A 26560-nucleotide genomic window follows, 5' to 3' on the forward strand; every position below is an offset into this window, starting at 1 on the left:
ATTGCAGTTGCACAACTTATTTTTCAACTTTTGTTTACAGTTTCAGTTATTGTTTAGCCTCAAGTTGGTTGTAATTAAGCAGACCCTATGATCAAAAGCACTCAAACAATAGCCATTCCGTCTTATTTTCGGAATGTACACAATGCAATTATACCATCCGCCTATCAATTTTTCAAGGTATTAGGTATGGCCTGAAGGAAATTTGGCTGTTGTTTCTATGAAGGCATATCACCTTCATAGAAGGTTTTTTTTTTTTTGTTGGCATGTTTTAGTTTCTTTTTACTGAAGTAACAATGTTGTTTTTTTTAAAAATTAGACAGTTATTTCATCCATCACATTTTTTGAATGACTTAGTTCATTTACAGTGTGTGATTTCAAATTTATTATGCAGAATATCCCTTGTGTATGTATGTGTGTGTGTGTATGTGTGTGTGTGTGTGTAAATGTATTTATGTTTCTGTGTATTCTTCAGGATTCCAATTTTTACTGTGTTCGGAAACATTTTAGCGACTCAATGAGTTTTGCTTCTAGATTTGTATGGAGTCAAACAGTTGGTTCTGTTTGATAACATATTAACATGTATGAGGGATATTTTATAGAGATGAGAGCTATATTATGTTAAAGGAGGTACCCATTGAAATGGTGCTGTGTGTATGTACATCTATGCCTGTGCGTATGTATGTATGTATGTATCTATCTATTTATCTATTTATGTATATATATATATGTATATATATATATATGTATATATATATATATGTATATATATATATATATATATATGTGTGTGTGTGTGGAGGCGCAATGGCCTAGTGGTTAGGGCAGCGGACTCGCGGTCGCAGGATCGCAGTTTCAATTCCCAGACCGGACGTTGTGAGTGTTTATTGAGCGAAAACACCTAAAAGCTCCACGAGGCTCCGGCAGGGGATGGTGGCGAACCCTGCTGTACTCTTTCACCACTCTTTCTTCTGTTGGCCTCCTCGCTTAGCCAGCGGGGTGGCGTCATTCGAAGGCTAAAACAATGCGAACGCATTGTGACCAGTGATGTGTAACTACATCTGATGGACTGGTCGGTCACATGATATATATATATATATATATATACATAGATATTTACAGACATATGTATGCATAGTGTAAGGTATTTATATTTTCAGGTTGCAATATATATATATGTTTATATGGAAATCTTTTATGGTGGCAGAAGGTTGTATAGATGTAGTGTACTTTTTTTATAAAATAAAAATAACTAGATTATGTCATCTTCGGTATGTTTTTCTTTTCAATTTGTTTTTAACAGATTACAACTACTGCTACTACTGTTGCCACTGCTGCTTCTAGGTTTTGTTTCTTATAGATTGTTTCAGCTGCTTGCTTGTTAATTACATTTTTCTTTTTGTTTTTTGTTTTTTTTTGTTTGTCATATATGGGGTCAAGGGATTAAAAAAAAAAAAAAATCAATTGAAGTTAATTACAGAAACAATAGAGGGTGCCTGAGTATTTTAATGATTTTGTCTTCAAACCAAGAATTAGCTGCCACAGCAACTTTTATGATGCTGCACACTTGAAATTACTAACTCCAAGGGAAATCAATGGAAACGAGTATCCTCTTCCCCCCATCATTTCTCCCCCTATTATAACAGATGGTTATTAAGATTTCCCAGGAACAATAGACCTATATTATTAGTCGTTCTCTCTCTCTCTTATTCTCTTTGTTGTTTCCTCTGTCTGTTTACTCTCTCTCTCTCTCTCTTTGTTCTCTTTCTCTCTCTCCTCTCTCTCTCTCTCCTCTCTCTCTTCCTCTCTCTATCCCTCTCTATCCATCCAATGCTGTAATGTAATGAGCACAATATTTAACATTCCTGTAGTTTACATAATTAATTATTTAAGCAACTTTAGGCTTCAAAACAGCTAATGCTTATAGATAGATAGATTTCTTTATTGCCCACAAGGGGCTAAATATAAAGGGGACAGACATAGGGATTAAGTCGATTACATCGACTCCAGTGCGTAACTGGTACTTAATTTATCGACCCCGAAAGGATGAAAGGCAAAGTCGACCTCGGCGGAATTTGAACTCACAATGTAACGGCAGACGAAATACGGCTACGCATTTCGCCCGGCGTGCTAACGTTTCTGCCAGCTCGCCGCCTTAGATAGATCGATAGATAGATAGATAGATAAGATGAGGATGAGGATAATTTAAAACACTTATGCAAAATAAATTCTCTACAACCCAATCTTTTGTTGCACACTCGTTAAGTTAATTTCTCTTCAAGTGTTTGAGTTTGTTTATCATGTTAATATCATCTTTCTCTTGTTACTGGTCATCAAGTTATGTTAACCTTACTATTCAACAGAGAGACTGCAATTTATTGTAACATATAGGTCTTATCTTGTTAGAAATAGCAGTCGAATCTCCTATCATTTAAATTTAACCCTTTAGTGTTCGCATTATTCTGCCAAAATTAATCCTTTTTCATCCACATTGTTTTTAACTAATCATGCATTATCTTCTAACTATGAAATTTTGATGAGGTAGCTGTTAATTTTTAAAACGATATTGTAGGGCTGGTGTGAGAGACCAGATCTGGCCAGTTTGAACATAAAATCGGCAGAATACTTTTGGCCGGATATGGCCGGTCTAAATGCTAAAGGGTTAAAAAGAAAAAAAAATTGAATAATGTAGTTCTAAATACCTTTTAAAAAATTAAAATTGTTGCAGGTAGAATGCATCTGATCATCGGCCTGCTAGATTAGAGTTAAACTGCAGTTAAATAACACTGCTTCACTTGCAAGGGCTGTTAGTTTAACATAATATTCTTTCGTTCTTTTACTGGTTTTAATATTTGACTGTAGCCATGCTGGAGCACCTTATTAGAGGGTCTTTACGCAATTAGTGAGCAGTAGCTATGTTGATAACATGTTTCCAACAAATCAGTCATTGCTTTATTGCATTTACTTTGGTGAGAGTGATAAGGGAGTGTGTGAACAACACAGGCAGAACAAATACATCTCAGTATTTTAGTCTGAAATCACCTCTTACCGTTTTCTCTCATTCATGTTTATGTCTTCTGCTGATATAACAACAAAACACACACGCACATTACACACATTTATGATGAGCTTTCACACTGTTTCCATTTATAGAATTCCTCTTGCAAAGATTTTGTTGATCCAAGACACTACTTGCATAAGGTGTGCACAGTGGATTGAAACCAAACCTCATAGCCTTGTCTGTACCCAATACTTGTACACTGGTGCGTAATTTGAAAGGTAAAAGTTGACCACGGGATTCTTTTATGCGCTCCAGCCCAAAGGCTGTGGCCATACTGGGCAATCACCATTAAAATAAGCTTACTAAATAGTGAAGTTTGGTTGGGCTTGTCTGGGATATTGGATTGTTTTAAATTTTCATGCCGTCTTTGTTATTAAAAATTGGAACTGTCATCAAAGTAACACATATAAGCCAATAAGTTTACTGCACCTGTAAGCTAAACAATGTTTTGTATATAGCTCTAAGTTGCAGTTTCTCTAGAATGGTGAGGTTAGACTGATCCTAATGATGGTTAACCAGAACTATGTCATTTTTATGAGAATTTTTGGGATGTACCCCACAACCAAAACTATGTCATTTTTATGAGAATTTTTGGGATGTACCCCACTCCACCACTATGATTCATTCCACAGCAAGACTATATGTGTTTTTAATATATATATATATATAAATATAAAAATATTTTGTCATATACTGAATTGTTTATAATCCTAAGGACTATTTTATCTTTTGAATTATCATTTTATTAATCGTAACTAAGCTGGTGTTTTGATACATGCATGGAGCAATGCAAGCATGCACAGACAGATTCATGCTTTCTTGTGTGTGTATGTGATTAATATATATATATATATATATATATACATACACACACAAACACAAACATACTCACATATATACATGTGTGTGTATATGTATATGTATACATACATATACACACATATACATATATGTGTGTGTATATATATGTACACACATGCACACATGAATATATACACACACGCACACATGAATATACACACACACATACATATGCCCACATACTAATATATGCATATACACATACATACATATATTATTTGCAAAGTTTGGAATATTTTTTTCCTTTGTTTGCTTTTATTCTTCATTTTGTTTACTTTTCCAGTCTTGTGAGGTACCCTGGTTTTTTCCCTTCTCTCTCTCTCTCTCTCTCTCTCTCTCTCTCTGTTTCTCCTCTATCTATCTCTCTCTCTCTCTTTCTACTGGACCCTTCCATTTTATCATGACTTTTTCTTTTTTACCATTCATGTCACCTCCTCCAGCCCAGAGAAATAAAAGTGAGTACTTAAACTGCCATTGTTTTCTGCTTTAGACTCAGTTCTGTTCTGGGTCACTCTGTCCACTGTTACTACTACTACTACTACTACTTATAACACCACCATCACCACCACTTCTTTTCAAGTCCACAGGTGGTCCTCCATTTCATGTCTTTATCACAGCCCTATTACTACTGCTGCTGCTATTTGCTATTGACCACTGTCTTTGTGGTTCTTTTGTTCTTAAACATCTGCCTATTTGCTGTATACTGCCACCATCTTTTAATTTTCCATCTTCTCTGTTAATGTTTCTTCATATTTCATCAAACTCTCAGCACAAATGCAGCCCAGCATGACTTACAATACACCTTTTATATATATATATATCTCCATCTCCAGACAGTTTTTGTTTTCATTTTTATTAAATTCTTTTCAGTTCCACCAGGAACTAAAGCTAAAGCCAGCACCACTGATCCTTCCACACATAATAATCAGAAAGCTTTCTTCTTATTATATCTGACACATACTACAAAATGCCAGTACATATGAATTCCACAGATCTACTTATTATCACTAAATCCCATTTCTTATCTTTTGTTTTCCTAAAGCTATACTGGATATAAATGGACACAAAATGATGATGATGGATGGATATCATAATTAGATTAGTCTTCTGTAGATATACTTTGGGAAGACTTAGTTACAGATGTAGAATGAAAAGAAGTTTCACCTTTTTGATCAAAAGACCATCTTTTAAATGCTTACATTTCTATCAATTTTATAGAGAAACTTTTTACTGAATCATGTTCCAGACACCCATGTTATATATTGGAACAGTTATTTTACTGTTGAACACATGGATAATATATTTTAGGGGTATCTTCTTAAAATATTAAGATATTTGATGAAGTATTGTTGATGTAAGACTTAGGATTAAAACTGCAGGATTAAGTTTCTATTTATTTGTTCAAAATATCTTTTCCTTCAACAAAAAGGTTCACATTGTGATCATTGTTATAACAATCTTCACATTGTGTGAGTTGATGCCTTCTAGATTTCTCTTTTTCTTTAAGGTAATCATTATGTCACAGCAGACATCATAGTATCACCTTCCAAGCCAGATTGTGTTTGGCCAAAGGTTTTATTTCTACTGAATAGTTACTGTGAAGTAGCTATTTCATTAAGAAATGTAAATGCTGTTTGCAATATTAGGCAGTTCTCAAAAGAGAAAAAAAAATTCTTCTTTTCCTCTGTCCATGATTCAGTCACCTTACTGTTCATAATGATGGTTGTCATTTGCTTGCAGTTTCCCCGTAAATATATGAAGTGTGACACAATCTTTGTTAGCAAAAGGCTTATTTAAAGAGTGTTGTTTGTTTCCAGTTATCCACATAACTGCATCCAAGCAGTGTGTTGTTTGATAGACTGGGAGATTACCATACTTGGAAACAAGTGAAGCTTTGTACCAAGGAAGTCATCCAGCTATCTGCTTCAACCTACTCTCATCTGAAACATGTAAAGCAGATGTTAAAACTTATGATCGTGTATGTGTGTGTAATAAAGTATATGAATAAATAAATATAGATAGATAGACGCAGGAGTGGCTGTGTGGTTAGTAGCTTGCTAACCAACCACATGGTTCCAGGTTCAGTCCCACTGCGTGGCATCTTGGGCAAGTGTCTTCTGCTATAGCCCCAGGCCGACCAATGCCTTGTGAGTGGATTTGGTAGACGGAAACTGAAAGAAGCCTGTCATATATATGTATATATATATATATATATATATGTGTGTGTATGTGTGTTTGTCCCCCTAGCCTTGCTTGACAACCGATGCTGGTGTGTTTACGTCCCTGTCACTTAGCGGTTCAGCAAAAAGAGACCGATAGAATAAGTACTGGGCTTACAAAGAATAAATCCCGGGGTCGATTTGCTCGACTAAAGGCGGTGCTCCAGCATGGCCGCTGTCAAATGACTGAAACAAGTAAAAGAGTAAAGAGAGATATGAGGTCAGCTTCAACTTTCATCCTTCCAGAGTTAATAAACGAAGTACTAGATCAGGTCAGTGTTTTGGGCTAATTGTCATAGAGCAGCAGATGAAGAATTTTGCTGTATCTGTTCCAGCTCTTGGCATTGTGGGTTCAAATTCTACCTAGACATTCAAATACCTTTAACGCTTTTGATACCAACCTGGCCAAAACCGGCTCTGGCTCTGTAGTACGGATTTCTTACTTTCATAAGTATTGAATTAAAATCTTCCACCAAACCTTAGTCACAGTTTATGTTCCCAACACTAGCTTAATGATAACCAAGTTCTTTTATTAAAGTCTTTGTTATATTTAAAATTAATTGAATGAAACACAGAGCATCTCAAAATAAATACGGTAACGAAAGGGTTAATGACCATTCTCTTCCTGAGAGATGTCATGCTAGGCTGCAGCCTCAGCATCTCTTTACAATTGAGCATGCTTCCCATCAGCTCAGAGTAGCTGTACCGTGGTTACAGGGACTTCCAAACTTGCTTGTGATTGGGCACTGTGTTTCAGAAACCTTGGAAGCATCTTTGACAGCAAGCAAAGTATTACTGATGCATATAAGTCATGTCTCCACTAACTGGGGATTTAACCCTTTAGTGTTTAAACCGGCCATATCCGGCCCAAATATTCTACATGTTTTATATTCAAACTAGCCAGATCTAGCCTCTCACACCTAACCTACATTGACATTCTAAAAATAAACTATCAAGTCATTGAAACCTCAGAGCTATAATATAATAAATGATTAATTCAAAACAATTTGAGTGAAAAAGTATTACATTTAACAGAGTAATCTGAACATTAAAGGGTTAAATCTATTACCCTTGATTAGGTGCAATGTATTTTTTCCCCTTTACAAATTTTAGTTTTAAAACCTGGAGTTGTTTTAATCCCTCCTAGGCTGTGGTACAGTGAGTCATAGGGACTAGATTAGTATTGTTAATGTTTAAGATGGGGTTGTAGAATTTAGTGATTGAAGGAAGTGCATGGGTAATTGTTAATCTGAGAGAAATCCAAGGTTCAGTTTAGATGCTATGGACTACTCATGTTCCGCATTGATAACTCTCAGTCCAAGGGAGAATTCCCAGGAAACTTTGATAAGATCACTCCTCACAGCAATTTGAATTTATTGATTTCTATGAACTGTTCTGAAAGAAAGGTGATAATGGCAGTAGAGGTGATGATAACATTAGTTAGTTGAATGGTATAATGTGTGTGTGTGTGTTTGTGTGTATGTGTGTGTGTATATATATATATATATATATATATAAACTTACTTGGAGGAAACGAAACGAAACGATGCGAGGGCGCTCAGTCATACAATAGTGTAATAAATAAAATATATGCATACATACATACATATATGTACGTACCTACATCTACATGTATATATACATGCATATATAAATATATATACGTGAGTACAGGACACCACATAGTTTGCCAATTTCAGGAAAGCAGAGACTGTAGAAATGGTTCAAGAGATAGAATTATGTCATGTCCTTATGTTTTCTCTCTAAGAACTAATTATTTTCTCCTGAAATATGTAGTAGAATATGAGTACCATCTTGCGTTCAACTATTTGCTTATGGCTGTGCTGGGCTAGTAACTCCACCCTTTTTTGTGTAGCTCTATGTTTATACCATTTGTTTTCTCAGAAAAAAAGGCATAGAAGGTATGGCAGTGTGGTAAGAAATTTGCTTGCCAACCACTTGATTCTAGGCTCAATCCAACTGTGTGCCACCTTGGGCAAGTGTTTTTTTACTATAGCCTTGGGCTAGCCAAAGTCTTGTGAGTGGATTTGGCAGATGGAAACTGAAAGAAGCCCTTTGTATGTATATGTGTTTGTTTCCCCCTCCCTACTAATGCTTGACAACCGGTGTTGGTGTGTTTATGTCCCCATAGCAGTAGTTTAGCAAAAGAGACTGATAGAATAAGTACTAGGCTTTAAGAAAAGAAATGAGTACCGAGGTAAATTCATTCGACTGAGAACAGTGCCCCTGCATGGCCGCAGTCTAATGACTGAAATAAGGAAAAGATAAAGGAAGAGATAAAGACAACAGTATGATGAGAGGAAAGAAGAAGGTGATGATAATAATAACAATAATAATGAAGTGGGGGGGGAAGAAATATTAATAACAGAGAAATAACAATTTCTAAGCCTATGTTTTGTCTGTAAAGATTATTTAAAATATAAGATGACTGTTCTGATCAGTGATTGGTTTGTTCATAAATTGGATGTTAGATGATACCTTAGCCATATTATACCTTAAGAATTATATCTTTAGCAGAAGATTAAACCATAAACCTGTTTGTATCCAAATTCGGTTTGTTGTTTTGCACCTATCTACTGTTTTAGTTATGGAGAATCCTCTTCAGCTAAATGATAGCTGACCACGGCTCTTCTATATCTTGATGGTCTGTACTATTTACTTTCAAATAAGGCAGTCATTTTGTCCTATGTGTCAAAAGTTAATTTATTTCTACATGAATATTGGCTAATTGATTTAGACTATATCTGCAAAATGTGAAGGCACGCGGCCTAGTGGTTAGGCTATCGCTCTCATGATTGCTAGATCATGGGTTCGATTCCCAGACTGGGCAGCGTGTTGTGTTCTTGAGCAAAATACTTTATTTCACATTGCTTTAGTCCTCCTTTTGATCAAGTGGGGAATGTTGACCTGCTCGCACAGCCAGCGGAGTGGTGTCATTCAAAGGCTAAAATGCAGCAAAAGCATTGTAACCAGCGATGTGTAACAACATCTGATAGTCTGGTTGATCACGTAACACCTACAAAATAATTTCTTCTCTCCCACCCCCCACACACACATCAATTAGCTGAAATAGAAAACTTCAAATCCACAGTCAGTGCCTATGGCTCTTAGCTTACTGTCAATTCTCTAAGCTATTGTTATTTTCAGTATTTGAAACTGTGTCTTCTGCTTATATATATTTGTTGTGTTCTTTATGCTCTTATGTATATACAAATGCTTAACTATTTGCTCTTGTACTTATTCTGTGTTATAGTTTGCTTACTTTAGGGTGTTATTAATCAGAAACATTGCTGACATCCTTTTTCAGAATTTCATATATTTTTAACAAATGTCTATTGGAATTTATTATGTTAATGAACTAGGGGGGAAAAAAAGGAAAGAAAATAGATTGTTGTAATTTCACTTCTTTCTAATTACTACCTGTGGTTGTTTAATAATCTTAAGATGAAAGTTTCAACTAATTCAGTGAATATAGGTGTTGATATAACTTATTGAGTCAGTGTTCCACTATTGGACTGGAAACATTCCTGTTATTTAATTGAATAGTTTTGATAGTCATCTCACTCACTGTGGGATTTTACCAATTTTTAACCTTTCTGTGACCCTATTTCTTATAAAATACTTGTCTGTGTATTTTGATTAATTTTTTTAATAATTAAAAATTTGAAGGGATAACTAACTTTTTCCTTAATAAGCTGACATTTGAAACAACTTAAAGGGTTTTTAAATAAAGTCATGAGGAAAGCTTTCATTTTCTTATGAGAAAATCTCATAGAACCAGAGGCAGTCTTGAGTAAATTATTATAAGAGTTAATATTATCTATATTTTTTAATGTGAAGCATAGACAAAAAGAAACTTTTTTTCAAAAAATTTCCCCCCTTTGTATCTTCGGTGTTTTGATTTTAATGACTTTGGTATGATTTTGTCAGTAATACAACCAATTTAGGAGTAGTAGTCTTGCTTACACTGAATTTAATTTATGAAACCACCAAATGCTATTTAAGTGTATTTGGCTGTACAAGTTTCCTCTGTTATTCAACAGTGTTGTCCATGTTACTGGGTTTTCCGATAACAAATACTGAACTCTTAATTTTAAACTCTTTACTAAACATTAGTCTCTTCTGAGACATTTTATATCCAATTTCAACTCATTGAGCTTCTGTTACTGAACAAAATTACCCTCTGATTCCACCTCTGTTGCCTTAAAAAGTGGGGCAAAGACATTAGAAAAAATTATCCCAGATCCCTAAAGAAGGCAGGGATGTTATAACTGGCTTACTTTCGATCACAAGTTTGCTCAGTCTGGCCAGTTTGGAGGATAACCAATAGTGACATGCAGATAGGAATTATTTTGACATCTTTTGAGTCAATCCAGTACTAGTTTCTAACATATTTTTCATACTAATAATAATGAGGCTTTCTAAGATTGGCACAAAACCATACGATTTTGAGGAGAGTACAGTCTTTTATATCACACACACACATCACCAGGTCTTCAATTGTACTTGTAATTGACCTTGGAAGGATGAAACTCAATCACCTTAGTAGGATTTGGATTGAAAATGTATTTGACGAAAAGACAACTTATTATTACAAGGCATTTTGTTTAGCCACTAATTCTACCATACACATTTCTTAGTAAACCCTCTCCAATTACTGTTGTTGTCATAATAAGAACTCATGTTGTAGAATCTGTTTTGGTTATTTTACATTTTCCAACTTCAAAACATTGTGTAGTTTTACTGGTCATATTATAAGTATGAAGGGAATAGTTCTAAGTGCCAGTAAAATACTGAGGTTCTGTGTGATATAAGGAAACACAAGTTTATGTGGTCATGATTACAAGTTTACTGGCTCTGAGCCACTACTCTACACTTTTGCTATGTTACACATATTACCTGAAGTTAACTTTGGTCATAAGATATGTAGTTTACAGCTAAATATGCAAATTATCTTAAGGTACCTTTGACCTTTTCTGCTAGATATACAAATTACCTTGAAGTTACTACAGAAAACCTCTTTGAAAGTTACTATTAGATTATCACTAGTCATTCCTATTAGATATAGAGATTATTGCTTGATTACTCCTGATCATCCCTGATGAGTATGCTGGTTAACTGTACATAATCATTGAACAAGAAATACAAATTACAGGAAAGTTGGCACTGTCATGGATACATGGGTTACTTAACCCTTTAGTGTTCAGATTATTCTATCAAACATAATGCTTATTGATTCCCATTGATTTGAATTAATCATGCATTATCTCATATCTTCAAGATCTTGATGGTGTAATTACTTAATGTAGAATAACATTGTAGGGTAGGTGTGAGAGCCTGGATCTGGTCAGTTTGAACATAAAACAGATTAGCTATTTTGGCCAGATATGGCCGGTTTAAATACTAAAGGGTTAAGTCACCTTTTATCCTTTCTGCAAGATATTCTCTCACTTGTTTATCTCTACTAGGTATACAAGTTGTCATTAGGTCTTCACTGATGACCATTCCCCACCACATATATAGACATGTTACTGCTTGGTCAACAACATGGATCATCACTACCAAATGTATACACAGCCCATTGTGAGGTTAATATTGGTCACCATTACCACTGATGTATATATATGTTACTACTAGATCAACATTTGAGTACCATCTCCATCAGCTCTACATGCTCGTTAGTCTGATAGGTCAACAGTGATCTTTACCAGCAGATATACATACATTTTACTGCTTAGTCACCATTGATTACTACTAGTTGTAGGTACTCTACTTCTAGGTCAACCTTGTTCTCCATCACCACCAAATATATATAGTTTGCTGCTGTGTCAGCATTGTGTGTTATCCCCATTTAATGTACAAACAGGTTGTGGAAGCGCAATGGCCCAGTGGTTAGGGCAGTGGACTCACGGTCATAGGATCGCGGTTTCGATTCCCAGACCGGGCGTTGTGAGTGTTTATTGAGCGAAAACACCTAAAAGCTCCACAAGGCTCTGGTAGGGGATGGTGGTGATCCCTGCAGTACTCTTTCACCACAACTTTCTCTTACTCTTACTTCCTGTTTCTGTTGTACCTGTATTTCAAGGGGCGGGCTTGTCACTCTCTGTGTCGCGCTGTATATCCCCGAGAACTACGTTAAGGGTGCACGTGTCTGTGGAGTGCTCAGCCACTTACACGTTAATTTCACGAGCAGGCTGTTCCGTTGATTCGGATCAACCGGAACCCTCATCGTCGTAACCGACGGAGTGCTTCCCACATACAGGTTACTGCTAGATTAGTATTAATCACTATTTCTATGAGTTGTTGGTTGGTTGGTTGGTTAGCACTGCTCACTCCTTCCTGATATCTAGGTTTTCTTACTACATGGAAAGTATTTTAAAGTTTTGTTTCCATTCTAGTCTCAATTCAGTTTTTATCTAACAGATTTTTAATTAAATACATTCCAACCATGAACACCTGTCTTTTCCTGTATGCAGTATTGCATTGTCCAATATGCCCTTGCTTTTATAAGATGGTAGCATGTGGTTTTAGGAAAACTTGACTGCTAATGTGTAAAATAACAGCACCCTCAGAAATAAAGTCCACTATAATGGTTGATCCAATGAAATATGTGTCTAAGAAACAAGTGTGTGTGTGTGTGTCTTGTATCTATGTAAAAGAAATTGTTACTATTGACAGAATTAGTAAAGGGTAGTATATGTTTCCTTTTATATTTTGAGTTCAAATCCCATTTTACCTTTCATCCATCCATTGTCAGTAAAATATGTACTAGTAATGCACTAATGTATTGATCTTTAGCATTTAAACCTGCCATATCCAGTCCCAATACTCTTGTTGTTTTATGTTGAAACTGGCCAGATCCAGGCTCTCACATCCACCCTACAATGTCATTCTAAAAGTAAACAATTACATCTTCAAAATCTTGAAGATACAAGCTGCTACATTATTTACATCTGATAAATTAATTGGAATGCTAAAGAGTTAATCAACTGTTTCTTTCTTCAAAAATTAGTGGCAAGTTCCTCTATTGGGAGAAATCCTCCTCATCATCATCATCATTTAACATCTGTTTTCCATGCTGGCATGGTTTGCACGATTTGACAAGAACTGGCAAAGCCAGAGGTGTGCACCAGGTTCCAGAGTCTGTTTTGGCTTGGTTTTTATGGCTGGTTTCCCTTCTTAATGCCAACCACTTTACAGAATGTACCGATTGCTTTTTATATAGCACCGTCACCAGTGCCTTTTATATAGTATCAACACCAGTGTTTTTTATGTGGCACCAGCACCCACACCAATGCTTTTTACATAGCACCTTCGTTTTAGGATATCAGATACATGGCTTGAAATTATTATTATTGTTATTAACTATCATCATTCATCATCATCATCATCATCGTTTAATGTCCGTTCTCCATGCTAGCATGGGTTGGATGGTTCGACCGGGGATCTGGGAAGCCAGAAGGCTGCACCAGGCTCCGGTCTTATCTGGCAATGTTTCTACAGCTGGATGCCCTTCCTAACGCCAACCACTCCGTGAGTGTAGTGGGTGCTTTTTACGTGTCACCCGCACAGGTGCCAGGCGAGGCTGGCCATAGCCACGGTCGGATTGGTGCTTTTTACATGCCACCGGCACGGAAGCCAGTCGAGGTGGCGCTGGCATCGGCCCGTAAAAGGCGGACGAAGACGCCTCTAAGTATTGTGTCCGGCGTGCTAACGATTCTGCCAAGCTCACCGTCTCATTATTATTATTATTTCCATTTCATTTCTCAGAGCTCTTGATTTCACTTGCTCTAGCTAATTCTGTAAGAGCCGGCAACAATTTACTGTTAAGGAACTCACAGGTTTGCTTTCCATAATGATTAACATGCAAATACCAGTCTCAAAATGCTTGCTCTCCCTAATAGAGCAATTTTCTGAGTATGTTCAACTCTCATATCCCCCACCAATTTCTCCAACGAATTTCTCAAAACTGGTTAATGCTACAAATTTCTCAAATCTCATTAATACCTTGAATTTTTCAAATCTGGTTATTAATGCTACTGATCTCGCAAATCTAGTTGCTAATGCTATTATTATAATTACTGTTGTTGTTAGTATTTTCATATCTTTGGTGCATCAAAACACTGCGAGAAACCATTCATTAAGTCAACAATCAAATAAATTTGTGAACATACACAGAACTGAAGCACTTGTATAATCAGATATGGTTATAACATGAAAATATTGCGCACATATATATATAACTAAAAATAAGGGTGTCTGAGAGACACCACCATGTCGAAATAGCAGTCAAATCCCTCACTCTATGAACCACCTTAAATGTTCATATCGCACCATGAGATAAGACAGAGGGACAAAATAGACTAGCAAAAATATATTACTGAATAATTCAACATCCTGGATTTCTAGCTTTGCCTCAAATAAGCTCTGCTTTCATCAGTTGAATATATCAGATGGGCATACAAATACAAATATATATATTACAGAACAAACGTTATACTTACATATACGAACGTCCATGCATACATATATATGCACGTATGTACAATACCAGTTCAAATTGCCCGCCAACCACCTCATAAACACGATATGGTCAAAATAAACACCGCAGTGAATATAGTGACGAATTATGTAAAATTTATAAATAAGGATAATATCGATATTTAAATATCGATATTATCAAGTGGCCAGCATGGGAATAAATACCATACAAAAGTAATAATTTTTTACAACTAAAAATAAGGATGTCTGAGAGACACCACCATGCCGAAATAGCAGTCAAATCCCTGACTCTATGAACCACCTTAAATGTTCATATTGCACCATGAGATAAGACAGAGGGATAAAATAGACTATATAAATATATATATATACACATACATAGTGTCCACAAAAGTACTCTTTGATTTCAAACAGATATAATGGCCAGCTTGGATTTCCCTGCGTTCACATCAAAGATGGTATGTCACCTGAAAATAAAAGAAAATATTGTTTGGAAATCTGTGGAGACCATAGTTATCAGTATATTTGAATTACATTAGATATCATCATAGTGTCATGAAATCAGGGAGTGTTTTTGTGGACACCCTGTATGTGATTATATAAATATATCTATATATATAAAACTAAACTTGTGTGTCTGTGTATTTAACTTCCCGGCACATCTCCCCCTAGCCAACAAATCGTAGAACCACCAAAAATGGCTCACTTAAAGTTTAGGCGAATGAAAAATGAACTGCGCTATTTCTGTTCCGAAATTCATCTCGCAAGTGCAAAAATCGATAATGTGTTTGTTTAGGCCTTATCCCATGCATTGAATAGTGAACGTTACTCAGTCAGCTGTTTACGTGAACTATGTTCACCACACGTGCAAGCATGCATAAATTGCATGAAAAATAAAAAATCAAGATATAAAAACGAATCGCCGTAAACATTGTAGAACTTCGGCAAAGAAATGAATTTTCGGGATGTAGCCTGGAGGGTTTTTTCGTATTAATCGTTTGGACTTTGTGAACACATACCAATTGTTTTCATAACATTTTTAACGCTTTGAATTAAATGTGACCATTTTACAAAGCCGGGCAATACTGCTAGTATTTTTATATTTGTACAGGGGTGCTGAAAAGTTCCTGGGATTAAGGGTATTGCGAAAGGCTTGGCTGGAAGCCCATTCTTCTGAGTTCTTTTATAAAACTTAGAAAAACTGAAGGACTACTGCAATAGGTGCGTGAATCTGAGAGGGGAATATGTTGAATAAAATCATAATTAACTGATCCTCCTGTATTTTCTGTTACCCAACTTTTAAGCATCCACCCCTTGAATATGAATATGTGTTTACATACGCACATGAACATATCTACCTACATAAATACATACACACACTCACACATACATGCATGCATATGGTGGGTTTCTTTCAGTTTCTGTCTGCCAAGTCTAATCATAAGTCTTTGGTTGGTCCTGAGATATAATAGAAGACACTCAAGATGCTTGAGTGTATATGTATATGTGTGTGTGTGTGTATTCTTTTACTTGTTTCAGTCATTTTGATGGAGGCCATGCTGGAGCACCGCCTTTAGTACAGTAAATCGTCTTATTCTTTGTAAGCCTAGTACTTATTCTATCAGTCTTTTTTGCCGAACTGATAAGTTACGGGGACACAAACACACAAGCATCGTTTGTCAAGTGATGTTGGGTGGGGACAAATATATACATACATACATACTTTTATATATATCTTTGTGTGTGAGAAATTGTTACAGTAAATATTATATACATTTAGTGTCTCTGATTGTCACTCACTCCTACTCTGTTTTAGTTTTCCCTCTACTAGTGTGACTGATGGGACATACATTGCATTGTATTATATGTAAGATTATTGTTAAAGGTGGAAAGCTGGCAGAATTGTAGTCACACAATGGACAAGCATTTTGTCTGTTTACATGTTCTGATTTCAAAGTTCATCAAGGTTGACACTCCTTTCAGGTCGATGAAATATGTACCAGTTATGTACTGGGATTGATGTAATCAGCTACCTGCTCCCCACAATTTCAGGCCTTGTGCCTATTATTATTATTATTATTATTATTATTATTATTATTCATTTAATGTCCTCCTTCCATGCTGGCATGGGTTAGATGGTTTGACTGGAACTGGCCAGGTAGGAACCTGCGTCAAGCTTCTGTATCTGTTTTGACATGGTTTTTATGGTTGGATACCCTTCTCAACACCAACCATTCCATAGGCCTTGTGCCTAGAGTAGAAAGGATTATCATTATTATTATTATTAAATATATGTAAATTCTAAGCTTTGCACACATATATTTGGAGTATATTTTATTTACTTAAGCTGTTTCCACAATTCTAGTGAAGTGGACTAAGCATTCAATTGATTTTGAAATTTATCATGAATTCAGCTGAATTTTGTAAGCCAACAAAACTTGTTCATTTTCTTTTTTAACTGATATCTGGAACATGACTTCAAAGGTTTTACATAAAAGTTTGGTGGAATGTTTTAATTTAAACATATAAACTTAAAAGTAGCTTTGTATCATAAAGCTAGAAGTGTTCTCAGTTGTGGTATCAAAACAGTTAAATACCTTTGCTTGCATGAAGCTGGTCTGTTATTTTGTTCTTCGTATCATATTCACTGACTGGCCTACACTTTCTTCGACCAGTTTGCATTACATAAACAAATATTGGTTCCATTTCTTTTAGAATATGATCAGCAATGTCAGGCCAAACTAATCACCTTATTTCACTTCTCTCATTTACAATGAAGCATAAGATTTTCTACATTTCTTTTTACTATTGCTTCTTCCCTCTTACTGGTTTCTTTTTTTTTTCTTAGATCTGTTAATTCAAAATCTCCATGGAGCCCTCAACCTTAGTCATTCGATCTGCTAGAAATAGCAGCTATACACCTCTCTCAAATTACACCCTGTCATTTAAAAAACCCAAAAAGGACACATTATATAACGTAGGTCCACATATCCATGAGAAAACATCTGGAATGTCTTTAATAATACATTTTCTAACCTGGATATAAACAACAGCATCACCATAGTTATTGTCCTTTGTATCTTTCTGAATACATGGTATTACAATGACAGCATAAAGGCTATCTCTTCTAATCCTACTTCAAAAATAGCTACACTATCTTTCTCAGTTTCAAGTCCCAACTTGGTGCCGTAATGTGCTTACACCACTAGAATCTAAAATACCCATATTCACTGAGTATGTTCCCACTGTGTTTGCGTCATCTGAACAGACTATGTACATTCTCTATTGTAACATGAATGCTGCAGATTTCAAAATCATTCACACTGGATTGTGATGCATAATTTGTAACCATAGATAAAAAAAAAAACAACAAAAAAAAAACCCAACAAAATAACCATACTGTATTCCTTGTAGGCATATATTCTTGTGAAAGCATGTTAAATGTGTTTTTCATCCCTCTGCATTTAAAGCATGGAAGTTATTGATCTTAGATCTGCTCAGTCAAAGCTGACTCGAGATTAAACAACTACTTTAGTGATATTTAGTCTTTTGGGCTTATCCATTCTATCCATTAACAAACATATAATATATATGTTAATGTAAAGAAAAAAAAAATTCAATTTCGATCTAGCAGCTTTTCTTATGTACATCTTGACAAAGATGCTAATTAGGTAGGTATGTGTTTGAGTCGTTTGAAGGCCTTTACTATACTGTATACACATGTAAAAAGCAAATTTCAGAGCAATGTTTTCAAATTACTGAAAATAGTGCAGCAACAGTTGTAGTTGCAGTAACCATGGTGATGGTGACAGAAAAAGAACAATTAGTTACTAAAGTGATTCTTATTTATGAGCAGTTAGCAGTGACTAAAAGATCTCTTCCGAAGTGCTAGTTAGAGCTGTCTGTTGTGAACAGTGAGTTTAGTTCAGTTAGACCTGGTCATATATCTATATATATAAAAGAGAGGTTGTGTGCTGTCTGTCTCCTACGATTTAGATTCCTAACTACTCCCACATTTTGCGGTGCAGTGTAACCAAAACCGGGTATCTTATAGTCGTGATTCATATCGAGCCTTTCTGGGTATTAGCGCACGTCTACGATGAGTCTACGATTTAAAAAAAAATTTACCATCAATTTTTCCCATTTTTAATGCATTTTTGGCATATATAAGGGAAGTAACCCTCTAAAAATTTATTATTAAATCTCAGAACGTAAAAAGCTACAGTAACCCACCCACCCTTTGTGGTTAACCATATTGAGATGGCTATTATACTTTACATCTCTAAAAATGCTTATATAGTTATTTCCCTTACAAACCCGAGCAACACCGGGCGATACTGCTAGTATTATATATACACCATTCTCAATAATCGTAAAACTCATAATAGTTGTTACTTTAATTTCTTCAGAAGTATTGTTTTAAAGAACCGATTAAGCAGGTCAACTGAAAGCAAACCTGTTCTTGTGGCTTTGAGATAGGGGACTTTTTTTAGTAACATGGCTGTACAAAAGTACACAAGAACCTGCAAGGTTCTTGTGTACTTTTGTGCTCAGAAAAATTCAGATCTTTTTTAATTCTACAAATTCATAGATATGCATCCTTATCATCAGTATTATGTTTGCTTTTTTATTCATTGGCATGGGTTGGCTGAGACATATTTTTCATGGCTGGATGCCCTTCTTGATGCTAAGCTGTTTAATCACCTACAGTACATGGTGGTATAAAGTACCTTATCTAGAAATTGTACTACATACGGTATGCAGTTTATGTTAGATTAAGACTTAGTTATCTTCATGAGTTTTCTCAGGTTTTATCAGCGAACTGTTTCGAATGTCACTGTAGGCAGGAGTTTCATCACTCTAAGGTAGTTAACAGTCAAGAAATGCTCTCATCATTTGGGACACAATGTTGATAAAGAAAGCAATTGAGTATATGCTACTTGAATCCATAGAATCCAGAGCGAAATGCAATGTGGCCAAGTCCTCAGCTAAATGACAGATGATATAGTGAAACTGTTAGGAGTTAACCAAACTTTTTCTCCACAAAGTTACTTGCTAGAAATATGAAACACCTTACTGTCTTTAAAAGGAAAGGACACAATGGATAATATAGTATAAAATATATTGTGTCAAAAAGAAAAAAGAAACAAGAAAGCCTTAGAACATTTCAATCAGTGTGTCTGCTCAGTATTTCGTTGGTGAATAAGGTGATGGATGAGTTGGCAGAATTATTAGCACATTGGGCGAAATTCTTAGCAGCATTTTGTTCATTTTTACATTTTGAGTTCACAATTTTCAGAGGTTGACTTTGCCTTTCATCCTTTCAGGGTCGATAAAATAAGTACCAGTTGAATACTGGGGTTGATGTAATTGTCTTATCCCCTCCCCAGAATCGATAGCCTTGTCCCAATATTTGAAATCAATATTTCTTTAGTGAATAGAAAGCCTTTTCCGTGTCTTGGCCAAAAGTGCATTAGTCATTATCTTTTCTTGGGCTTTCATGACTGCTTAGAGGAAGTGGGTGGTTATCTTTAGACCAAGAATTTAGTGTGGAGTTGACTCCACTAAGTCTACTCTAGGGCCATGTGGTAGAGTTACACTGGTTGGTGGATTAGGACTCATTCAGGATTGAAAACAAATCCATCTCACTGGCCATACACCAGATATTTTTATCCTCCAGATGCCCATATTTGGCAGTTCTTTTCTTATATTGTTTTTACATAAAGTGGATGTTTGAACTTGTAGAGTGTCATATTTCTTAACCTGCAGATAGATATGTCCTTACATTCTGAGATTAGTTTCTTTAGAGTAAAGTTTATCTTTTATTTTATTTTAAGTACCAGCAAAGAATTGGGTTTGATTTAACTGATTATATTCCTTAACAACAGGAAAAAAAGAAAAAAAAGAAAAAATGTATGTCTTTGTGCCTAAGTTAGAAATTAATAGTGTTGCTGTTCTTAGTAATTCGAATTTTACAAGTAGATACTCCTAGTAACAACTATCCAATTCTGATGCTGTGTGTTAGCAACAGTTAGTAAGAGAGTCTGTTATGGTCATTTGTGAGGAGTGTAAAAATCTATCTTTTTGAGCTTTGCCCTTTGGGAATGAGCAAATAAGAGGAAGTAATGTTGTTTGATTGTTGGAAATAATATTGTACCGTTTCCTTTTGTTTCTTCTCCCCCCCCCCTGTTCTCTGTCTTTCATTTAACATCAGTGTCTTTTTTTTTATTCTAAGCATTTTCTAACATTGTATAAGAACGCCTATCTTATTTATAGTTATAAATTTTATATTCTCCCTTAATTAATCCTGCGGCTAATTATTTTCTATAAATATCTGCACTATTCATTTCTCCCAAAACATTAAAAAACAGTAAACAAGTGAATAATAAATATATAATGCGTGTATATATTGTCAAGGAAAAAAAATATAGACCATCCTGGAACATAACAACATCTGTTTCAACATACAGTTTTACATTGGGAATCTTATTCAACAAATTCATAAACGTACTAAAATGCCTCAATGCATATTCTATAATTCATAAATTTATTTATTCTTAGGAATAACCCTTTCATGACCATATTTCTTAGGAAATACAGATTTCAATTAATTTTGAAAATAATCAAGAATCTGCTGGGAATTTAGTAAAATAATTAACTTTGCCATAGTTAAGTTGGTGCCTGGAGTACAATCTTAATTATAGGGTTTTATATAAATTTATGGTAAAAGGTTTTAATTTAAACATGAACACTCAAGTTGAACTAGAAATCATTTCAAGCAGGTTGGTGTGATCACAGGAGTTAAACTCAGGTCGATTGAAGAATATATTTTTATAAAGACATATTTTAGAAGTGGTTGGCATTAGGAAGGGCATCCAGCTGTAGAAACACTGCCAGATCTGACTGGCCTGGTGCAGCCTTCTGGCTTCCCAGACCCCAGTTGAACCGTCCAACCCATGCTAGCATGGAAAGCGGACGCTAAACGATGATGATGATGATGATGATGATGAATGCCAGGTGGGAACTGGCACAAATTATTTTAATCCCCAAATTTGCTGCTACTCTTCTTTTACTTTTTAGTCCTTATCCACGTATCATTTTCTTTCAACATAAAAAAATGCATTATAGTTATTTCACTGCTGCTTAATTCGAATTTATTTCTAGAGAAAAACAACTGTTTAGACACATTTGAATAGAACTTTAGAAATATTACGGTATATTTTTTTTACTCCAGTTTTATAGCTTTTTTGCTTTAACTCTTTAGTGTTCAGACTATCCTGTCGGCTGTAATGTGTATGTATTCTCATCGTTTTGTTTATCCTGCATCATTTTGTAACCCAGAGATTTTAATGATGTGATTGTTTATGTTCAAAATGACATTCTAGGATAGGTGCAAGATGTCAGATCTGGCCAGTTTGAACATTCAACATGTAGAATATTTTTGCCAGATATGGCCATTTTAAATGCTTAAGCTTTAAAATGTAAGCATATAATGAAAGTTCTGGGAAAAAGGAGTTTTTTTTTTAAAGGTATGAAATTCTATAGAGCATATTTAACCAGATATTTTATTCCCTGTCCAAACAAATAGATTAATTGCTTTTCAGCTGTTGAAAATCCTTCTTTCACATGTTCTTTCAACCAGAAAACTAAAGAATGAAATAAATAGCTATTTAATTCTAAAATTCTAGGCTTGACAATAGTCATTCCCACACAGGCAAATAATGCCTCCCATATTTCTACACTTACATGATAAATCAATAAATTCATACCTGCCTATGTACAAAATTTACTTTTGTTTTCTGATCTGAACTACAAAGAAATGAGTTTTATTTATTCTCATTACATTGAATAATTATCTCTTAATTCTGGGGAAGGTTTGTTTCTCCAGCTTAAAACTAACATTTTCAACACATTAATTGATTTTTAATTGATGCAACGTTTTATAAATAAGATCATATGAAGACTTAAGGAATAAATTAAAGAGTTGTGGGGCATGTTAGGGAGTTGATATTTGCAGGTGGTTGTAGCAGTAGTAGATGTAAATAGCTTCCACTCCCAAATGAGAGGAATGTACATAATACAGTATGTTTTAAAATATCTATTTTCGGTACACTTCTTAAAACATCAGGAAATGGAGAGAATTAAAGAATTCAGGATGAATGAAAGAATAATGACAAGAATGGTTTCAAGAAGTAATCAGACAATATTGCTTTTCTGGATATTAAATTGTGATTGGTAATATTTGTATAGTGTTGCTGCTTATAAATTCAATCTCTATTGGCCTTTAGTCTAGTAAATAGGAGACCAACACTTTTCATTGCCCTTTTATCTAATTTTATCGTTAAGATGTATATTGAAGTGGGTTAATTAAGTATTTATTTTTTCTTTGATTATATATACATACATCTGGCTGCCAAAACAGCAATGATATTTATATAACCATTGTTTTCTCTATACAATTATCAGTTGATAATAATGCTTGCTATTATTATTTACTCTATTATATTTACATCTTTCACCTATAATACAATTAAATAATTGGTGATAATAGTTGCCCAGTAATAAGACTACTGTGTAATTAAACTGTAGGTGTGTGGCAGAATTGGTTGAGCATTCATACAAATCCTTTGTAGCATACATGATAACAAACTGGTATACTAAAGGATATGCGAACTGTCTGACTGATAACACTAACCAGATACTAGATTGGCCGGTTAAAATAATCTTAACCCTTTTGTTATTGTATTTATTTTGAGATGCTCTGTGTTTCAATCAATTAATTTTAAATATAACAAAGAATTTAGTAAAACAACTTAGTTATCATTCAACTAGTGTTGGGAACATAAATTGTGACTAAGGTTTGGTGGAAGATTTTAATTCAGAACTTATGAAAACAAGACATTTGTACTACAGAGCCAGAGGCGGTTTTCGCTGGGTTGGTATCAAAAGGGTTAAAGTTTGAAACATCAGTTTGTACTTAAAAGCTTATGTCAAAGCAGCATGTATCAGAACAGCTTGTTTCATATTTCACAAGTTTGGTCATTTTTATTTGAAAGCCCCCCTCTCTAGAGTTGCATACATTTCACACATTTGCTTAGAGACTGGAATTGAGGTTGGTTGGTTGGTTGGTTGGTTGGTTCAAACGTAAGTATACAACTAAGATGTCATCACAGAACTGGAATCTGTAAGGTTATGAAAAGATTCAATCTGGGTCATGTGATCTGTTATAGAAATGGTTATTGCAAATGACTACGCTCAATGTATCTTATAGTGCAGTTAGAGAACAATACCATTGTTGGTCATTGTTTTCCAATGGTAAATGGAAAGAGAGTGTGTAACTCTGCCAAACAGATATCTTAAGAGATTTGGTAAAGCACTAGTTTTTTTTTTAGTTTTTCTTGATGTTTATATTTTTGTTAATGTAATATATGTATACAATGTTATGCACAAACATATATGTGTATATATATATATATATATACATGCTCAATGTCTATTTGCCTAATTAAACTCACCATGTATTGGTGAACCAGAGGCTCTCAAGATGCAATGAGATTAAATGTTGAACCACATAGTCATGAAATGAATTCTTTAACCACTCAGCCATACATCTTCCTTCACTTTAGAACAAAAGATTATTCTTTGCTCTGAATATATGTATTTCTCACATTGTTTTTACTCTCTCTCTCTCTCTGTAAATAAATGCACTTCTAATGTGTTAAAGAATTCCATGAATGTATTCATATACTGGATTATATCATTGATGTTCTTTGTCTGCTGTCATATTTGGAATGGTCAATGTAATCCTTTGTTGTCTGAGATTAACTAGATCAACTAGCTAATCTTATAGAATTTATTATTCCTTGATGTAAGTTCTGGCTCTCTTCAGAGTTTTATGTCTTCTCAGTTATTTATTATGTTTTATTATGTATCATAGTCATAGTATTCCTTCCCCTAAGTTTAGCAGCAGTAGTAGTAGCAGTAGCAGCAATATTTGCTTATCGGGGTTTTATTTGTAATACTCTTCTACTTGTTTCAGTCATTTGACTGCGGCCATGCTGGAGCACCGCCTTTAATCGAGCAACTCGACCCCGGGACTTATTCTTTGTAAGCCCAGTACTTATTCTATCGGTCTCTTTTTGCCGAACCGCTAAGTGACAGGGGACATAAACACACCAGCATCGGTTGTCAAGCGATGTTGGATGGGACAAACACAGACACACAAACATGCACATATATATATATACATATATACGACGGGCTTCTTTCTGTTTCCATCTACCAAATCCACTCACAAGGCTTTAGTCGGCCCGGGGCTATAGCAGAAGACACTTGCCCAAGGTGCCATGCAGTGGAACTGAACCCGGAACCATGTGGTTGGTAAACAAGCTACTTACCACACAGCCACTCCAAAAGAAAATTTCTCACTGCTCATTTTTGAAACAAATATGATTATAGGAATCACTTGGTGTCAGGTTCGATCTCATTTCCTGCAAGTGGCTTCTCCCTAGTCATCGTCGTCATTACTACTACTACTACTACTACTACTACTTTCCCATGTTTATGGGGGTTAGACTGGTCATTCTCAGTTAATACCATATCTTTCTTTTGTCAACTCTTTTGTAAGGTCCAACATCCTGAAGTTAACCTTCACCTCTTTTACTCTTTTACTTGTTTCAGTCATTTTGACTGCGGCCATGCTGGAGCACCGCCTTTAGTCGACCAAATCGACCCCCCCAGGACTTATTCTTTGTAAGCCTAGTACTTATTCTATCGGACTCTTTTTGCCGAACCGCTAAGTTACAGGGACGTGAACACACCAACATCGGTTGTCAAGCGATGTTGGGGTCAAACACAGACACACAAACACACACACATATATATATATACATATATACGATGGGCTTCTTTTCAGTTTCCGTCTACCAAATTCACTCACAAGGCTTTGGTTGGCCCGAGGCTATAGTAGAAGACACTTGCCCAAGGTGCCACGCAGTGGGACTGAACCCGGAACCATGTGGTTGGTAAGCAAGCTACTTACCACACAGCCACTTTGCTTATGTTTTCTTTAGTTTTCCTCTTTCATAGTTTCCTTTCGCCTGAATCTCTTATCACTTCTTCAATGTAGTTATCTCTCTTGTACACTGTATCTGATTTTCCTTAATCTCATTTTCTCTCTAAGCTCATTTGGATCTTACTATTGATACACACTAGCATTATACATCCAGTGGAACACACTTATTTCTTTCTGGAAATTAAATATCTACATTGAGTGTCCATGACTCACTATTGCGTGGCATTTTAATTACTACACAAACATAATATAATCTACCTTTCACTTGAAGAAAGAATTCTCTCATTGGCAGAGCTAATATAAGCTCCCTTAACCGTTACTATCGTTTCTTATTCTGATTTGTATGCTTTCAGAGTATCCTTTGTCCTCCTATCAGATGCTATCAACTAGTTTTTATAGCACTTGTCTGGCATAAGATTGAATTATTTCACTTAGTGTTGGGACTGCTGACTACCCCTGTGTGTCTTCCCCATATGGCCATTATTCACTTTCAGGCTGCCTTTGACCCTACTACACATCTCATGCATCCATAGATCACACTGTGTGCACCGCATGAAATTTGGACTGAATCCTTTTCTGTATATTAAGCCTGATGACTGTGGAATCATGTCTACTCACCAAAACCTCAGCCTTTAGTGAGTTTGCTTTAAGGTCTCTTGATTCTAGGTTTTGTTTTCACATCTGGAATTTCTACTCTATGTCTTCCACAGTCTCCACAGTAAGTACTCAGTCATAAGCATCTAGAGGTTTCCCATGGACAGTTGGCCTTAACCCTTTCGTTACTGTATTTATTTTGAGATGCTCTGTGTTTCTTTCAATTACTTT

At 35.3% G+C, this 26560-nt stretch overlaps 1 protein-coding gene across 11 annotated transcripts in view; it reads left to right on the top strand.

Annotated features, from left to right (window-relative positions):
* Positions 1–26560, top strand: part of LOC115215626 (tyrosine-protein phosphatase Lar) — a 535158-nt gene that overhangs the window by 381350 nt on the left and 127248 nt on the right. For 9 of the 11 annotated variants that reach the window (XM_036505764.1, XM_036505770.1, XM_036505766.1 and 6 more), the window contains one exon: positions 4360–4374. The exons of the other annotated variants lie outside the window; for them this stretch is intronic. In XM_036505764.1, coding sequence (XP_036361657.1) covers positions 4360–4374 — 15 coding nt within the window. The remainder of the gene's footprint in view (positions 1–4359; positions 4375–26560) is intronic. 11 annotated transcript variants of the gene reach the window in all.

This window comes from Octopus sinensis, linkage group LG9 (assembly GCF_006345805.1).
Source record: "Octopus sinensis linkage group LG9, ASM634580v1, whole genome shotgun sequence".
In the NCBI taxonomy this organism is placed as follows: domain Eukaryota; kingdom Metazoa; phylum Mollusca; class Cephalopoda; order Octopoda; family Octopodidae; genus Octopus; species Octopus sinensis.